General features: G+C 48.1%; 1 protein-coding gene across 1 annotated transcript in view; it reads left to right on the forward strand.

Moving 5' to 3' along the window:
* Positions 1–151: 151 nt before the first annotated feature.
* CAMTA1 (calmodulin binding transcription activator 1) overlaps positions 152–14,768 on the forward strand; it is a 305,617-nt gene continuing 291,000 nt past the window's right edge. The window contains exons 1-2 of the mRNA XM_086476363.1: positions 152–186; positions 4,443–4,536. Coding sequence (XP_086332489.1) covers positions 4,470–4,536 — 67 coding nt within the window. The 5' untranslated portion in view covers positions 152–186; positions 4,443–4,469. The remainder of the gene's footprint in view (positions 187–4,442; positions 4,537–14,768) is intronic.

Raw genomic sequence — 14,768 nt, forward strand, 5'->3', positions numbered from 1 at the left:
CGAGAGCGGGCCCGACGCGCGGCGGCGCTGGCTGACGCGCCCCCAGGCGGCTCGGAGGGCTAAGCGCCTACGCATGCGCCCGGGCACGCGCGCGCGGCCGAGGCGTCTCCGCATGCGCGGACAAGCCCCGCCCCAGAGAGCCGTGAGGCGAGGCGAGGCGGGCGGCGGCGGGTGCGGGATCCCGCGGTGAGTGCTCGGCTTGGCCTGGCCCGCTCCGCTCCGCCGCAGTCCGGTCCGCCGCGCTCCGGTCCTGTCCGCCGCGTCTGAGGGAGCCGCGCGGGATAGGCGGGGCCGCCCGCGCCGCCCGCCCCGGCGGGAGCGGCCCTGTTCCCCGTGGCGGCGGCGGCCCGGCGCCCTGAGGCGTCTCTCCGGCCGCGTCTCTCCCGCCGCGGCCGCTCTGTGCCTCGGCCGGGAGGGTCCGAGCGGCGGCCGTGGCAGCAGCCAGCGGGAGCCCGGGCCGGCGGAGCCGCGGGCGGTCAGGGTCTGTCCGCCCCGTCCCTAGGTAAGAGAGGGGGGCGGGGCGGCCGCAGGCGATGCCGCCTGCCTCGGTGAGCTTCCCGCGACGGCGCCCGCCCTCCCGGCCAGCGCTTTCGCAGCGGGGCGCAGCGCCGTGCTCCGGGGCAGCGGCGATGGGGGTAACGCCGGGACTGCGGCGTGCCCCGAGACGTGCCCGGAAAGGGCTGTCTCTTGCCCGTATTCTTTACGGGACCAGTAGTCGCATGTGTTGCCCCGAGGCCTCTTGTCTGGCACAAGAGGACCATTTCCACGCCATTTTTGTGGCCAAAGCGCCTTTATGTCACGCGTGATTCCTGGCTCCTAGGAGGCTGACTTGCAGAGCTTAGCTGAGAAACGTTGCAGCCTGTTACAGCACACTGCCGTGAGGTCAGATCTGACTCGCACAGAGTGTGAAGGTGAGCAAAAGATTAGCTCAGCGACATTGAACCCGCTGGCACAGAACAGCTGCCAGGGAGCAAACTATGGTAAACCTCCTTCTCTTTTGTCACCAGTATGAATCTGGAGCGGTTTTCTTTTGGTCAGTAGAGCTGCTTTGGCTTTTCAACGCAGCGTGAAGAGTATGGCCCTAGAGGTTATGCTGTGCTGCCCTCCAAAGAGCAGTCTTCACGGAGAGCACACTCAGCAAGTCTTACCCGGTAGACGAAATAGTAGGAAATGCCCCAGAAGTGTGGGGACCAGACAGAATATGTAGCACCGGGCTTCCCAGTCGTTGCTTTAACCTGTCCCTCGTTATAAAGCGTGCTGGTGGACAGGCTGGGTGTTTGTTGGCATTACTGCTGTGATAAGGTGGCCAGGAAGAAAAATAAGGCCTTTCCTGCTTGTGGTTGGATGTTCCCCAGTGACTGGATCTGTTGTTTGTGTGGGGGCTGCTGGGGTGACTTTACTGCTGTCCTCAAAGACGAGCTTTTGAAAAACGACTTGTTAGCACCAAACCAGTCTAGCGTGAAGCTGTCGCTGTGCTTTCCCATTCCAAAGCTCAGGTAATCTGTTTTGGATTTTATCTTCACATAACTTTTTTTTGAAGACGGGAATGTTTTAATATTTTACAAGGTTTTTTTCTGATCCTGGTGTAGTTAACATGGAAGTATTGATCATGTTATAGAAGTTCCTCTGCGCTCGTAGTGAGTGGAACAAGAGGTCCACAAAGGCTCACTTTCTGAGAAACCACGTAGAAATGGGCCTGTTGTACAGGGAATCACCTGGCAGCGTGCTTTTCCTGAATGAACCCACTTGCTAGACTCATTTTTTTCCAAGTGGTTTAGGAGTCATTGAGTCTGTGCAAAAATGCAGAGTTCTGAGGATGTCAGTTGCCGTGGCAACGCTATTTCCCATGGATTCTGGTCCTGTCGTAATTGTGCTGTTTTTCTCACGCAGTTTGGGAGTTGTGCGGTCCTTGGGGATGTTACTGGCAGAGTTACTGGGAATCCTTCCCCTTACCAGATTGATCTCACGCTTTCCTAAAAGACACAGCTGCTGGTTGCCAGCTCTGGCCGCTGTTTCGCATGCATCACAGATGATTCAGGGGAATTTTTTGGGAACAGTCCACAGATGTCACATCTTGGCAGGGAAATATAGGAAGAGAGAAATATGACTTTAGGGAGCTAAATATGAACTGTGCTTTCTAAGCATGTAGAGGTAGCTCTTGAAAACCCTAAATTACAACAGAGGAAGTGTAACATCTATGGCAAAAAGCAATCGGGGGGGGGGGGAAGGAAAAAAGAGAAGTGCTTGTTTGTGCTTTACTGGCTTGCCAAGTTTTGGTTCGGTGTTCCTATTCCCCGTGTCACTACTCACAGATTACTCGCACCACATGAGAAAGCATCATGATGCTGTGTGGGATATGGTCTTTGTGATGAGAGAAGCAGATCCCAGGAATCAGATCCTGGGTTTAGCCGTCCTGTGAGCTGTCAGACATGTGACGCTGCGGCTTCTGCTTCAGTGTGTGTAGCGTACTCCTTTTGTAAACTGTGAGTAGCCTTACTAGTGTCCTGATAACAGCTTGGGTGTTTTCCAGAGGCCACAGTCTACTGGTGCCTCTCCTCCTCAGACATAATTGGTTGGGTTCCTTCTTAGAGTGGACTGTGTGATCCATGGAAATATAAGACACTCTCGTTGTTACTTGTTTTTTTTCAAAGCTTTAATGTTCTGTTTTTTTCAGACAGAAAAGCAGCGATGTGCTCTGTTTAATAGACATTGAGCCCGCAGCCAGAAAGGGAGTTGAGCGCCATGATCCTGAACGTCACCGTTCCTAGCTTGAGGTGTCGAGTTTGTGAACTCGGGTTAGGTGCCTGTTCGGGGTAAGCAGAGGACAGCGGAGGGTGCTTGAGAGGGTTTTCAGGAGACCCTTCAGGAGGGCTTGTGCAGCCAGTCTGGAGATGTTGGAAGGGTGCGTGTGAGGTACCAGCATTGCTGAGCTTAGCCTGAGCTGAGGAGCAGTGCTGTGTGGTGAAAAAGGGGCAGCAAATTCCAAATGTCCCTGTCCAGAAAACTGGGTTTGGAGCGAAAAGTTATTTTTTTTTTTAAGCTGAGGGAAACATTCGTGCTTGTGTTTCTCTGGGATGCTAGTGACTCCTCTGCAAGGTGCAGAGGTGTCCAGAATTGGTTCACCTCTGCTTTAGAGCCAGAGATTCCTTCCATCTACCGCATCTTTCACCTAAGCCAGTGGGCTGGCTGGGGAACCATCTTCCCTAGTCTGGTGAGAGTGGCAAGGGACTGCGAGGAGGCCTTGTTTAGCAGATTTTCTTAGTAACTGGAATCATGTAGTCATCGCTGGAAAATTGCCCCCGCACAGTGTTTTTGCTAATATTAACTTTAGTTCCATCTCAGCTCAATGGAGGGAAAAACTAGAAAGTGCCATAAATTCAGCCGAGCTTGTCAAAGCTGTCAAATTACCACCTGATAAAGCTCCTGCCTCCTAATGATTGCAGCCATCAGCCAGAGAGGAAATGTATGCCGACGGGGCTTTCGAGCGACAGCGCCAGGGTTCAACATTGTTAGACTTCTAATGTAGTGTCATCTGGGGGCTCTTTGGCTTCAGTGGAGGGTGAAGCTCTGAGCAGAGTTATTTCTTTAAAAAAAAAAAAAAAAAAGTAAAAAATCCAAGGATGTAGACTAGCATGCTGCCCCTCTCTTATCAGCCAGATTAATGCTGACTACTAAATTTTAGTAAAGGTCTGCTCTGGTCCCATTTGTTAGTATTAGGAGTCCATAGAGATAATGTCTTTTCACGTATAAAAGATGCTATTGATTTTCTGTTACTGTTGTCCTGAAATGTGCACAGTGTGTCTATGGAGCAGTGACAATCCTCCATCACTAGCTTTATGGGAAAAGAATGGTTATTGAATCTCTGCCCATAAAATATAATCTCTTTCTCTCTTCCAGAATTTGCCAGCCCCTGTGGGAGTCCCTCATGCTATCTTTTTGAGAAAATTGATTTTTTTTTTTTGGTCTCCACTTTGTACACTTGTGTTTAGTTTTATTTTTAATTTGACTCCTGTGATATGAAATGAAGGCTTCCCTAACATTAAGCGTGCTTTCTCAGTGTTGTATTGCTGCTTTTTCATATAGATTAATGCTTTTTGAATGTTTTAAAATGAAATAAAGATATTTGCTTGGCGCAAGTCTCTCTTGTTGTTGCTGGGATTTTTTTTACTCTGGGTGGGTCGTTGCCCTGCTCTTTCTTTCCAGGCAGGTCTGAGATACTGACAGCTTTTCAGCTGCTTACAGGTAAATTTGGGGTAAGTTTCTAGAGTCAAGACAGGCTGACTGATTTCGGGTGAATGACACCGTAGGGGAGAACACAACTTGCTGTGCTGTCTGCTCAAGGAGCAATGGGCTTTGAACTTGAACACTGGCAAAAATATGCTGTCAAATTTGTCCTTTCCTCTGTGTAGCAAATGACTGACTATGGGACTTTTTCCTTTCAGGGAGGAAACGGCAACATGAATTCATAGATGATGAGTAGGATGCCAAAGCCAGAGATGACAGTGCTCTTGAAGAAATGCTGGGTAGAACAAAAAGGTAAAAGGAACAGCTAATTGAGTGCATTTTGGAGCCTGTGGGACTTCATGTGGTACCTCCCCTCATGAGGCAAATGGCACACCCCCTCAAACTGCAGCTGAGTTTTCTGAATTCCCTCCTCCTCCATTTTGCATGAAGTCCCAGTGACGCCTCTCACTCCTGACCTACTCTTTTTATGCTTAGGCCTTCCCCAGAGCTGCCTTGTTCTCTACCCAAACCCCCTGCGAGACCCGCGCTTTCGGAGGTGTCCTTGCATGCACGTGCTTGCAGGTCCAGCGGCCGTCTCATCCCGACCGGCAGCTCTCGCTGCCAAATTAGTCTGGCAATCGTACCAGGTTGTCTCCTGCCATGTTTTGTGATGAGAACAAAAAGAGAAACGAGAGATGAACTCAGCCGGTTAATTTGCAGCCAGTGCCATTCTCCTGAGGTGACGGTTCAGTGCAGCCACTGCCTGTGCTGTCTTCTGACTGAACCGGGCAGACTCACACGGTTAAAATGTTTGGGATGCATTGCAAACCAGTTGCCTCTGCGAGGGCTAAATTGCTTTCTGCTACTCTGATGCTTTTTACTGCATTTTGTGTTAATGCTGTTGAGATGCCCAAAGGAATCACTTCTTATTGGCTCTTTCATTCTGAGAAATTACCTCTGTAACTGAGGCATGATAGTCCACTTGGGGAAGTCAGAGGCAGATTTAATCACACCTGCAGAGCGCCGTGTCGTAGAAAGGCCTTTGTTATGCTCATCCAGTGGCAGCAGAAGTGGCTGAAGCAGCTGACAAGAAGCAAGAAACTCTTCATTAGTAACGTGGCTCTCCTTGGGATAGTTTTGTGCTTGTTTATGGAAGACTGACTTTAATCCCCCAAAAGCTGAAAGCAAATGTTCTCCTTGAAAATGTCCCAGGTTTGTAGTAATGACGTGCGTGTTGCCCCCTGCCTCTCGGCTCTTTCTGGCAGCGAGTGTGTGGGACAGAAGGGCATTTCTGTGGTGAGCAGAAGATCTTGACGGTACGAGAAGCTGGATGAGGTGTGAACGGTTGATATGTGTAAAGAACAGTTCTGTTCTGCTGAAAGTGCCGTCTTCAGAACAGCAATCGGGGAGGAGTTTGCTATAGTTTAGGTGTTGGTGCCAGCTGTAGTTTTTATGTGCTTGAAGTGTTTTTAATCAAGTCACTGTCTGTCACACAGAGCATTGGGCAGGGTTAAGGCTTCTGGATGTGCTCACACCACAGCCTTTCCTGAAGATGATTAGTGCAGTTTTGACAGTGTCAGAAATTATTTCTTCAGGCTGATTCCTACTGCTGGGACACCTGAAAGCTCCAGCCGTGCCGTACGCGCACCGGGTGGCTGGGAAGGGAGACGCTGGCTTTCTACTCACCTTTGGCACCTCATTGTGTCCCACCAACGCGCACGTCCTGCAGCCGTGTGGCTTAAACCAGCACGCTTGGTGTCGTCGGGTACTTTCAGCCAAGTGCCTGAAGAGCCTGTCCCGGGGACAGAGCTCCACGTTAGGGCATCGCTTTCATCTGTCAGAGGCGGTTCTCAGAACACGTAGAGCCTGACAGAAAGCCAACCTTTTACACTTTGAAGATGGGAAGCACATAGGAATTACTTACAGATACCGTTTTCCATGGACAGCCCTCTGGATTTCATGCAGTGTTGGTGGCTGGAAGCTGGGAACCTGTACTCCCTTCCAGCTCTTCTCTCTCCAAATTGGCCTCCAAGTTGCCTCCAGTAGAACAGTTCTCTGAGAAGAAGTCAATGACTTCTCCTGCTAGGTCAGTGAGAATATTATTTGGGCTCAATTCTACGCTTTAATTTTGCCTCTGTTTAGTAAAATACTTTCCCGTTGTTGCCATGATAAGGAGCTGCTCTGGATGCCACAGGATGTCCTAAAGTTCCTGTTAGACTTAGGCCACATGATGTCACAGGGGAGGAACACCACCAGATTCAACTCTTCTGGTGGAAAAAGTAGCAATTTGTCCTATGTCGTTTGGGAAGTGTAACCACGTTTGAAATATCATGTAAATAGCATACGAAATACGGATTAGTTTTTTGAAATGGTCGTAACTTGCATAAGCTATCGTATAGTTAAAATATATGATGGTACAATTTTTAGTTTTGTAACACCGGAGTTGAGGATTCGGGCATACTTAAAATAGTAATTAGCAGATGTCTGTTGTTGTTAATCCATATTTTGGGAGATCTGATAGTTTTGTTCATTCTTTTTCTGCATACGTGTACGTTAAGGCTGTTGGTGTATTATTCAGCCTTTTCTATAAACTCATACGTAAGTATCTGATGCTCTTGGAGTTTTGAAATTCCTCGCCATCGATCTGGAAAGCTTTAGGTCTGCTGAAATTGGAGTACAGACAGCCCTGGCAAGGAGCCGTGTCCCTACGGTTGTGCCGGTTCCCCAGAGCCAGGACTTGTAGCTGTTCCCTGTTCCTCCCGCTCGCTGTTCGGGGCCCTGGAGCCCAGCCAGCACCACTCGGCAGTGGACCCGCGAGTCCGGCATCATGGCAGGCCAGGCCAAACGAGAACAGGGAGTTGGGTTTTGGTATTTGCTGTGGCTTCTGTATGTGTGTTCTTTTATGTTCGTGGCACTGAAGGTTAGCGCAGGGAAGACGAGTGGCACTATGGCTTTAAGGCGGCTGGCGGCCACGCTGTGCTCAGCATCGCCTCTGCCAGCTCCGGCATCGCGGCACGTGCTGCCAGCTCAGCAGGGGCTGGAAGGCTCAGGTAGCACCAGATTTGGTACCAGCATAATCGCTTCTGCGGGCGTTGTGCTTTGGATGTTGCCAGCTCCTTGCTCTTTCTTCTTTCTCCCAGCACGTGGTGTTTCCTATGACCCTGAGGACAGCTGCCTACTAGACTAGCTTGTGCTTTTTGGGTTTTCCCCTCGGCCTTGTCAGCGTTCCGGTGTTCAATTGCAGGGGAGCGCTCGGAAACACGCATTCTAGTTTGCTGGCTGTCCTGCTAACGCTTCAGCTTGCTGGAGTCGGTGAGAGATGGCAGCAGTGGGAGTTCATGTGCTGTTAGTCATCCAGGTGCCATGGTCTGATAGACAGAGCTCTTGAGCTAGAAAAGGAAGATGCTTGTCTAAGAGAGAGTCGCATCTCGCCGTTCAGGGTTATGTGGCCTCACCTTACCACTCGATGCAAATTCCTTTACTCAAACACAGGTGGAGCTTTTCAAAGCACCTGATACTGTGTTTGTGTTTAGCCGGTGTCTTGCAGGCATACAAGGAAAGTGAATCACTCACTCGTACACTTTGATCTTAAAGTTCAGTATTATTCCTTTTCTGTAGGTGGTTTGTCAGGCAAAATTTCTTAGTCATTGTATTTGAAGATCTCTCCCTCAATGTCAGAGGAAAGGCAGCTGGAGGAAGCGCAGTTAGAATTCCTCCATCTTTGACATGTTTGATTTGGCATAGAATATTTCGTGGGCCCATCAGTGCATTCCCGTAAGACCATACCACGTACCAGTGGCTGTTACTACAGTTGTTGTTACTAGAAGGTAGGGCTCCAAGGTTTTCTGGTTTGGTTTGTGTTTTTTTTTTCGTTTTGTTTTTTCCCCTGAGAAATTGTGGACATTTTTGACTAGTACAGATTAATTCCTCAGATGAGCCATGGACAACCTTTTACTGCAACTTTGAGTGTTTTAATCCATATACTTGCCTTCAAGAAACTTGCTATGAACCATACGTGCACCTTTTGTGCCGATAAACTGTCAGTATCACTACTGAGAACATAAGTTTAAATTTTAATTCTGTGGAAATTATGATGAGTATATTAATATCTGCCACATGATTTGTCTGCTTCCAACTGTACTCTTAAGTAAAAATTCACCCTTTTTGAGTAAAAGCTGGCAACGGACTGGCATAAAGAAACGAGGTATTTTTAGAGACAGTGTAGCTTTTCCCATCGTAGATGGTGGATACCTACCACTGGTGCACCGCTTGCTGTGTGGGATTAGCATGGCTAATGAGTTGTTTATCACAGTTTAGTAAATAAGGGCTTTTGTAGAGTCAGAGTACAAGGAGGAAAGTGCTAAGAAGTCCCCATTGCGATCTGGGATATTTTTCTTTGAATGCCATCACACCAGTTATTCCTGGTGAAGGATGAACGGCGTTTTCAGCGTTTCTTAATCAATGTTGCCCACAGAAACCTTATTTTCATTGGAAGTTCCTACCTGGCCGCTGTGAACGAAAATTCCTCAAGGAGAAACCCTGTCACTAGTTGAGGTATGGTGGCTCCAAGAGCCTAGTTCAGTAAGCACAAGGCTGTCATGCCTTATTTTCCCTAAGAATTGAATGTTTTGGGATTAAATAAACTCTTTTCAGTCTATACGGCAGTGTAGCCTTTCTTTTTAGGGCTTGCACCACGTAACAACTCAAATAATAGAATCTGCGTGACTCCAAGGTAGAGACCTGGGGTAAAATTAACGTATGTTCTTGAAATGAGAGACTTGCAGCGCTCGTCAGCATGCCGCGTGGCGCAGAGCCCCGACAGAGGTGCTGATCAGCTGCAGCTCCCAGACGCTCCGCAAAGGAGAGAGCTCTGTCTTTCCCAGCCTGCCTTTGGTGATGAAGCGGCTCCTGCCTGGTGCTTTCAGCAGCCCTCCCGCCCTGGGCAGTTTGCAGAGGTGGTTTCTGAATAACCACCGGGTGTTATGCTGCAGCCGTCTCGGTTTGGCATTTGAGCCTCTCCCCGTACAGCAGCGGGCCCCGCAGCCGCTCCGGGCCGTCTGGGCAGCGTTGGCTGCTCCGTAGGTGCCATCACCAGAGGAACAGGCGAACAGGTGGGGCTCGCCCTGTCTCCTGGGAGCGGCCAGTCTGGCCTGTACGTACTGGTTTCCGCAGGTCAAGAGTCCCGGGCTGGTTCACGGCTGCCCCATCCACGTACAAGAGGAAGGAGTGCTTGCAGAGGGGAGGGCGCTTTGAGTCGGGTGTCTGAAATCACTGAGGCGCAGTTCTCATTTAAGAAGGTATCTTGGCATGCCCAGTGTCAGCCTCAGGCACGTGCCCCGCTCCTAATCTCTGTAACTGCTGACACAGCTTGAACTTGAAGCGGAGAACTTCTCACCCTGTGCCTATTTTGCCTGGGTATCCAGTCAGCTGAGTAATGATACTGGAATGAAACTTTCCCGATGCGAGAAGTTTACATCTCCGTGTCAGAAAGGTGTAAAGCACAAGTTCGTGTCTGGCTGGCACCTGAGCGTTTCAGCACCTCCCTTAATGAGAGAGAGCGTGTCCTGCGCGAGGAAGCGAGCAGGACAGAGCTGTGCGGGGTTCCACGTGCAAGGAGCTTCCCAGGAATGACAGTACGTAGACAGAGGCCTTTTGCCTCTTGCATCTTAAACAGTGCAAGAAGGGAAGCAGTGTTTTCTGAGCAAACAGATGGCCAAATGAGGTGGGAAATACTTTATTTCCAAAGTTCCAGGATTATTATAGACAATGATAAGCCATTTGTTACAAGCTAGCCTTTGCATTCTTTCTGATTTCACACCTGAAATTTTGTGGTTAGTCTGCGTACCTGGAAGTCTCTGAGCTGACATGATTGTGTCTCGTACCACTGGCTGTTGCAGTGAGCCAGTTCCGTTACTGGCACTTGCACCTTCGTATCATTCATGCAAAACGTAATTGCTTGGATTGTGATGGGTGCTTGCAGGTAGGGATGCGATTCCATCCACCAGACTTTCACCTGAACTGTAAGGGCTTGATGCCCCGTACACCAGAAGCAAGGGCAGTCCTTAGACTCTGCTCCTGATCAGCACTGAAATTCGTGGGCAGACCTTGCAGACCTGTTTCTGAAATGTGCTCTTCAGGCTATCATCCCGGTGACTGCCTCTTTCCATTGATCCCACGCTAATTCTGCAATTAAGATCTGTTTACTTTTTATACTTCTAGTTGATTTGTTCAATCAGTAATCCTACAGAAGGATTAGCTGCTGGTTTTAATATTACTGTAAATCTACTTAATTTTTTTAAGCAGGAAGAGGAGTTATAAAAATTGACATGGTGCAACACTGGGTCACAGGTTTTACTGTTTAATCGGAGATGGAAGTTGAAAGACATCATTGCAAGTATAAAAGCTAATTCCAATATTAATGGTTCTCTTACCAGCTAAACCCAAGTAATTTTATGCATAATTCTTTTCTTTAGGAGCGCTTGCTAATTTTGAGTGCGTCTCCCACTCGAAGGAGGCAGTGGAAGTTATTTTAAGCTGCGTTTGTGGGTACTATAGGTGAGTTGGTAGTACGTGTGTGATCCTTGGGCGGTGCTGAGCGTGGCTCAGCGCGGCACGGTCCGGTCTTTTCAGCACCACGAGCATGGCAAAGTCGTGGTCATGTGGAGCAAATTCCAAAATGAGCATGACACGCTGTTTGTAGATGTAAGCAGGGATAGAGAGGTGGTCATGGACTTCATGTGAATATTCAGATGAGGTTATGCTAACTTGTGTTTTTGGAAGATATTGTGCGTTGTTTCCCTGGCAGAAATAGCCCTTTAGAGAAATGAATGTTAAATACAGACTGACGCTGTCAAAACAGAGAATGCATATCGCGTAACACCGAAGGTGACACTTCATAAGGACCTTTTTCAGTTTATAGTTCAATAGAAAGAGTAATCTGTGTAGGGATATTCTGTCCTTGCCTACAGTTCTGACAGGATCATGTTCCTGGTTTTACCTTCGTGCTGTCCCAGGCTGAAATACTTCAGATTTAACACTCTGGGTTCTATAAATCATTGGTGTGCCTGTCTGAGCAACTGAACATCAGCAGCAAATTGTATTGTTGTTGAATAATAGGGTAGTTCTGCATTCTTTTACTCCTTTACGTCTTAATTTTCACTCTGCTGCTGCGAGTGTAGGAACCGATTTACTCCAGTTCAGGAAAAAATCCTGTTACTGTTCCAGTCCTTCAAGGAAGGAAGTTAGGGGAAAGTCGAGAACTTGCAAATGAAACTGTCTAAGCGAGGACTGGCTGTTTCTGCCTGTTGTGTTTGTGTGTGTTTCTCATTCTGTGCAACTCTTGTGGGTCACGTGGGAAAGAATAATTTTAATGGACAGACAAGATTTAGGCAAATCTAGAAAGAAAACTCTGCTCTGTAGCTAAAACTAATGAAAAAATATTAAAACAATCATTTTTGCTCCTAAGAACTCCTGTGTGTCCTGGATGACAGAGAAGAAGGGCTTGTGCAATAAGGCACCGGGCAGGCACCCGGGAGATCGCTGCGTAGCTGCACTGCCGTAGTACCGCTGTAAGCAAATCACGGTTGATTCTGGTTTGTAATACCGGAGTTATGCTTCCATTTGGTTCATCTGTTCGTAAATAATGATGAAAAAAGTCAGGGAAGTTCCTTCTCTGTGAATTTATAGCATGGCAGGACCCAGTCGTGGTGGAGTGCTCTAAAGATCTGAGACAATGATTTCAACAATAAGGCTTTTTAATTACAAGTGTGAGTGCTTTGTTGTTTGCTAATGATGCTTCCACGTTGCACATGCACGGAATAAATCACAGGAGTGTACGGGGAAAGACTTGGTTTGGTAACTCCAGGACAGGTTTTTGGGCAACGGGCTGAGCCTGGGTGGTGCTGTCATCAGAAGTTCCTCGGGAGCAGACTGACTCGGTTGAATTTTGCCTCTGGCTTCCAGTTCCTGAATCTACGTGTCTTTGAACACCTCCTGCCTCTGTTACCAGCATCAATTTCTCTTCCTTCGGTTCTCCTTTTGTTCTTCTGTCGTCATCTTCCATTACTCATTTGTCTGTTTTCAGTGCCTGAGGCTGACACTTTCATACCTTGGTGACTAAAGTTTGGCTCCTGCATCTGTATTTATTCAGTTAATATAGACAGCCGTCCAATTTCAGGGGAGTTAAGTATCCGGAAAAGATATTTGTTTGAAAGTAGGAACAGAAATTTAGGAGCATACCTTTAGGGATCTCAGACTTAAACATGCTTTCCCATTATTATTTGCTTCAGCTATCGCTAGAGACCTGGTACCAAAGTGACCCGCAGATTACGCTGTCTTGTACGTGTTGAGGGGAAAATAAGAATGATGGAGAGTGGGAGAGTGGCCTTTTCCTGAGCAATGCCGGTTACTGCAGGGGTTTCTGCGCGGCTGTCGGCTGGGATGCCGAGCGCTGGCACTGCTGCCAGCGATGTTTCCTGGCCGGTCCCGAGCTGGGAGCTGTTCGCCCGCCGCCCGGAGCAGCCGGTCATGCGCCGACGTTACCGAGCGGCTGCCGGCTGTACGCGGTCTTTGTCTGCGTAGGTCGCAGCAGTTTTGCATCCTGGCAGGGGAGAGGGGTGGGATGTGGGGGGAAGCCGTTCCCAGAGAGCAGCAGCCGGGCTGTACTGCGTATTACAGGGTGGCGACAGCTTAAAAAAAATACAGTAAAAGACATAAAATCCTTCCATGTACCTTGCTGAAGACTGCACTAAAATTATAACCGAGGCTGCCGTGGGTGACAATCATATTGCCTCCTTAAACTAAATAATATGATTGTCTTATTATAACAGAAAGCAAAGAGAAATGTCCTGAATATACTGTAGGAAATTGTCTTTACTAAATCTAGCCCAGCATTTATGAGCATAGTATATATTATTTGATTTTGCGAGAATTACATAAACGGGGGGAAAAATTGTTAATGTAAGTTGACTACCAGAGTGAATCACAGCCTAATTATTCTTTTTTTTTTCCTGCCTAAAATTAGAATTTGATATAATGGTCAATAGACATTTTCTTTAATTTTTGAGACATAATTTCTAATAGCTAATCCAAACGAATTGGAGAAAGTTGCTGCAGAATTGAAAAAATAAATTATCTGAATTTTATGGTGACTTACTGGTAAATCCCCTTAGTTGGAAGCTTTAATTTCCCTCATATTTCATTTTTTTCTCCTCTAACTGGCTTATGGGGGTATATCAAAGCAAAATAACTTATTTTCGTAGTGCCACCAGGGTGCTTGGAGCACGAACCAAAGCGAAGACAGAACCTGGCCTTTTCTCCCAGGGAAATAAAGGACCAAGGACAGCAGAGGAAGGGCCGTCGGGGCTTGTGGCAGAGGCAGCGTGCTGCGGTGCCCGGCGTGGCAGGGTTCTCCCTGGCATTGCTGGCTGCAGCAGAATGCTGGATGTTGGCACCCGTGGCACTCGGGTCGGAAGCCGTTTGACGTTGTACTGGAACAAATGGGGCTCCAGCATTGCCACCCCCCAGGCAGGCGTTTGTTCCCTCTCTGGAGCCGGTGCCAGTGTAGAGGAACAAAGCATTCCTGCCCTTGCTGTTGGTTAAGCAGGGAAATAGCGTGTTTAGTGTGGAGGCTCTGGGTTTAAATAGCTACAGAACTTCCCGAGGCTTTGCACGGCAGAAACGTCTTTCCTCCAGGGTCCATTCAAACGGCTCGGGCTCGGGAGTTACGTTTCGGTTTAGTCTGATGTAGATTTCCTACAGCCACGGGGTTCTGCTGGAGATGAGTTGAATGTGGTGCTTGCATTTCTGAGGGAGATGAATGGGCTGGGGACTGCAGAAGGAATGGGGGGAAGAATGTGTCCAAACCCCAGAGTACAGGAGATGACTGAGGTCGGCCCCCTGCTCGGGCAGTGCGCAGTTCCATCCGTCCCAGCGTAACCAGGGTCTGTAGCTCCTGGTCAGGTATCTTCTTCCTCAACTTCCACACATTGTTTTGGGCAGGTTAGTTGGATGGCAGATCGCTAAACAGAGTGCGCTTCTCTGGAGCACCTTTCTGAAGAAATTCATGTTTTGGGATATTTACCTGGTTTTGATGAACCCGGGAATTGGCGATTGTACCTCACGAATGCAGTGAAGTATTGCGGAGTAACACTGGGTTTGTACATACACAGTGACTTGGTTAAGTCTTGGGCTTATTCCTGGCAGAAACAGCTTTTGATTCAGGAAGCGGAGAGAGGAACGGGCAAAACCATTTAATTTCTATCATTGTGAGGTTTTTTTTAAGCATCTCTATTCACACTTTTAAGAGTGTTTTTGTAACAACACTTGGCATTCCTTGCTTCTAAATCATGGAGTAACTTTGTGCAAACAATTCAAAAGAAATGGGGTTCCAACATTGTCATTATAGCTATTAAAACTGTCTGAATTGTTTTGCTTTTTGATGCTTGCCATAGCAACGGTGGATGTATAATTTGCTGAATATCCGTAACAGGATATTTGAATGTATTCTTTACAGTTTTACTGCTGCATATAACGGAGCATGCCAA

Source organism: Leptosomus discolor, chromosome 20, assembly GCF_034619465.1.
Source record: "Leptosomus discolor isolate bLepDis1 chromosome 20, bLepDis1.hap2, whole genome shotgun sequence".
Classification (NCBI taxonomy): Eukaryota; Metazoa; Chordata; class Aves; order Leptosomiformes; family Leptosomidae; genus Leptosomus; species Leptosomus discolor.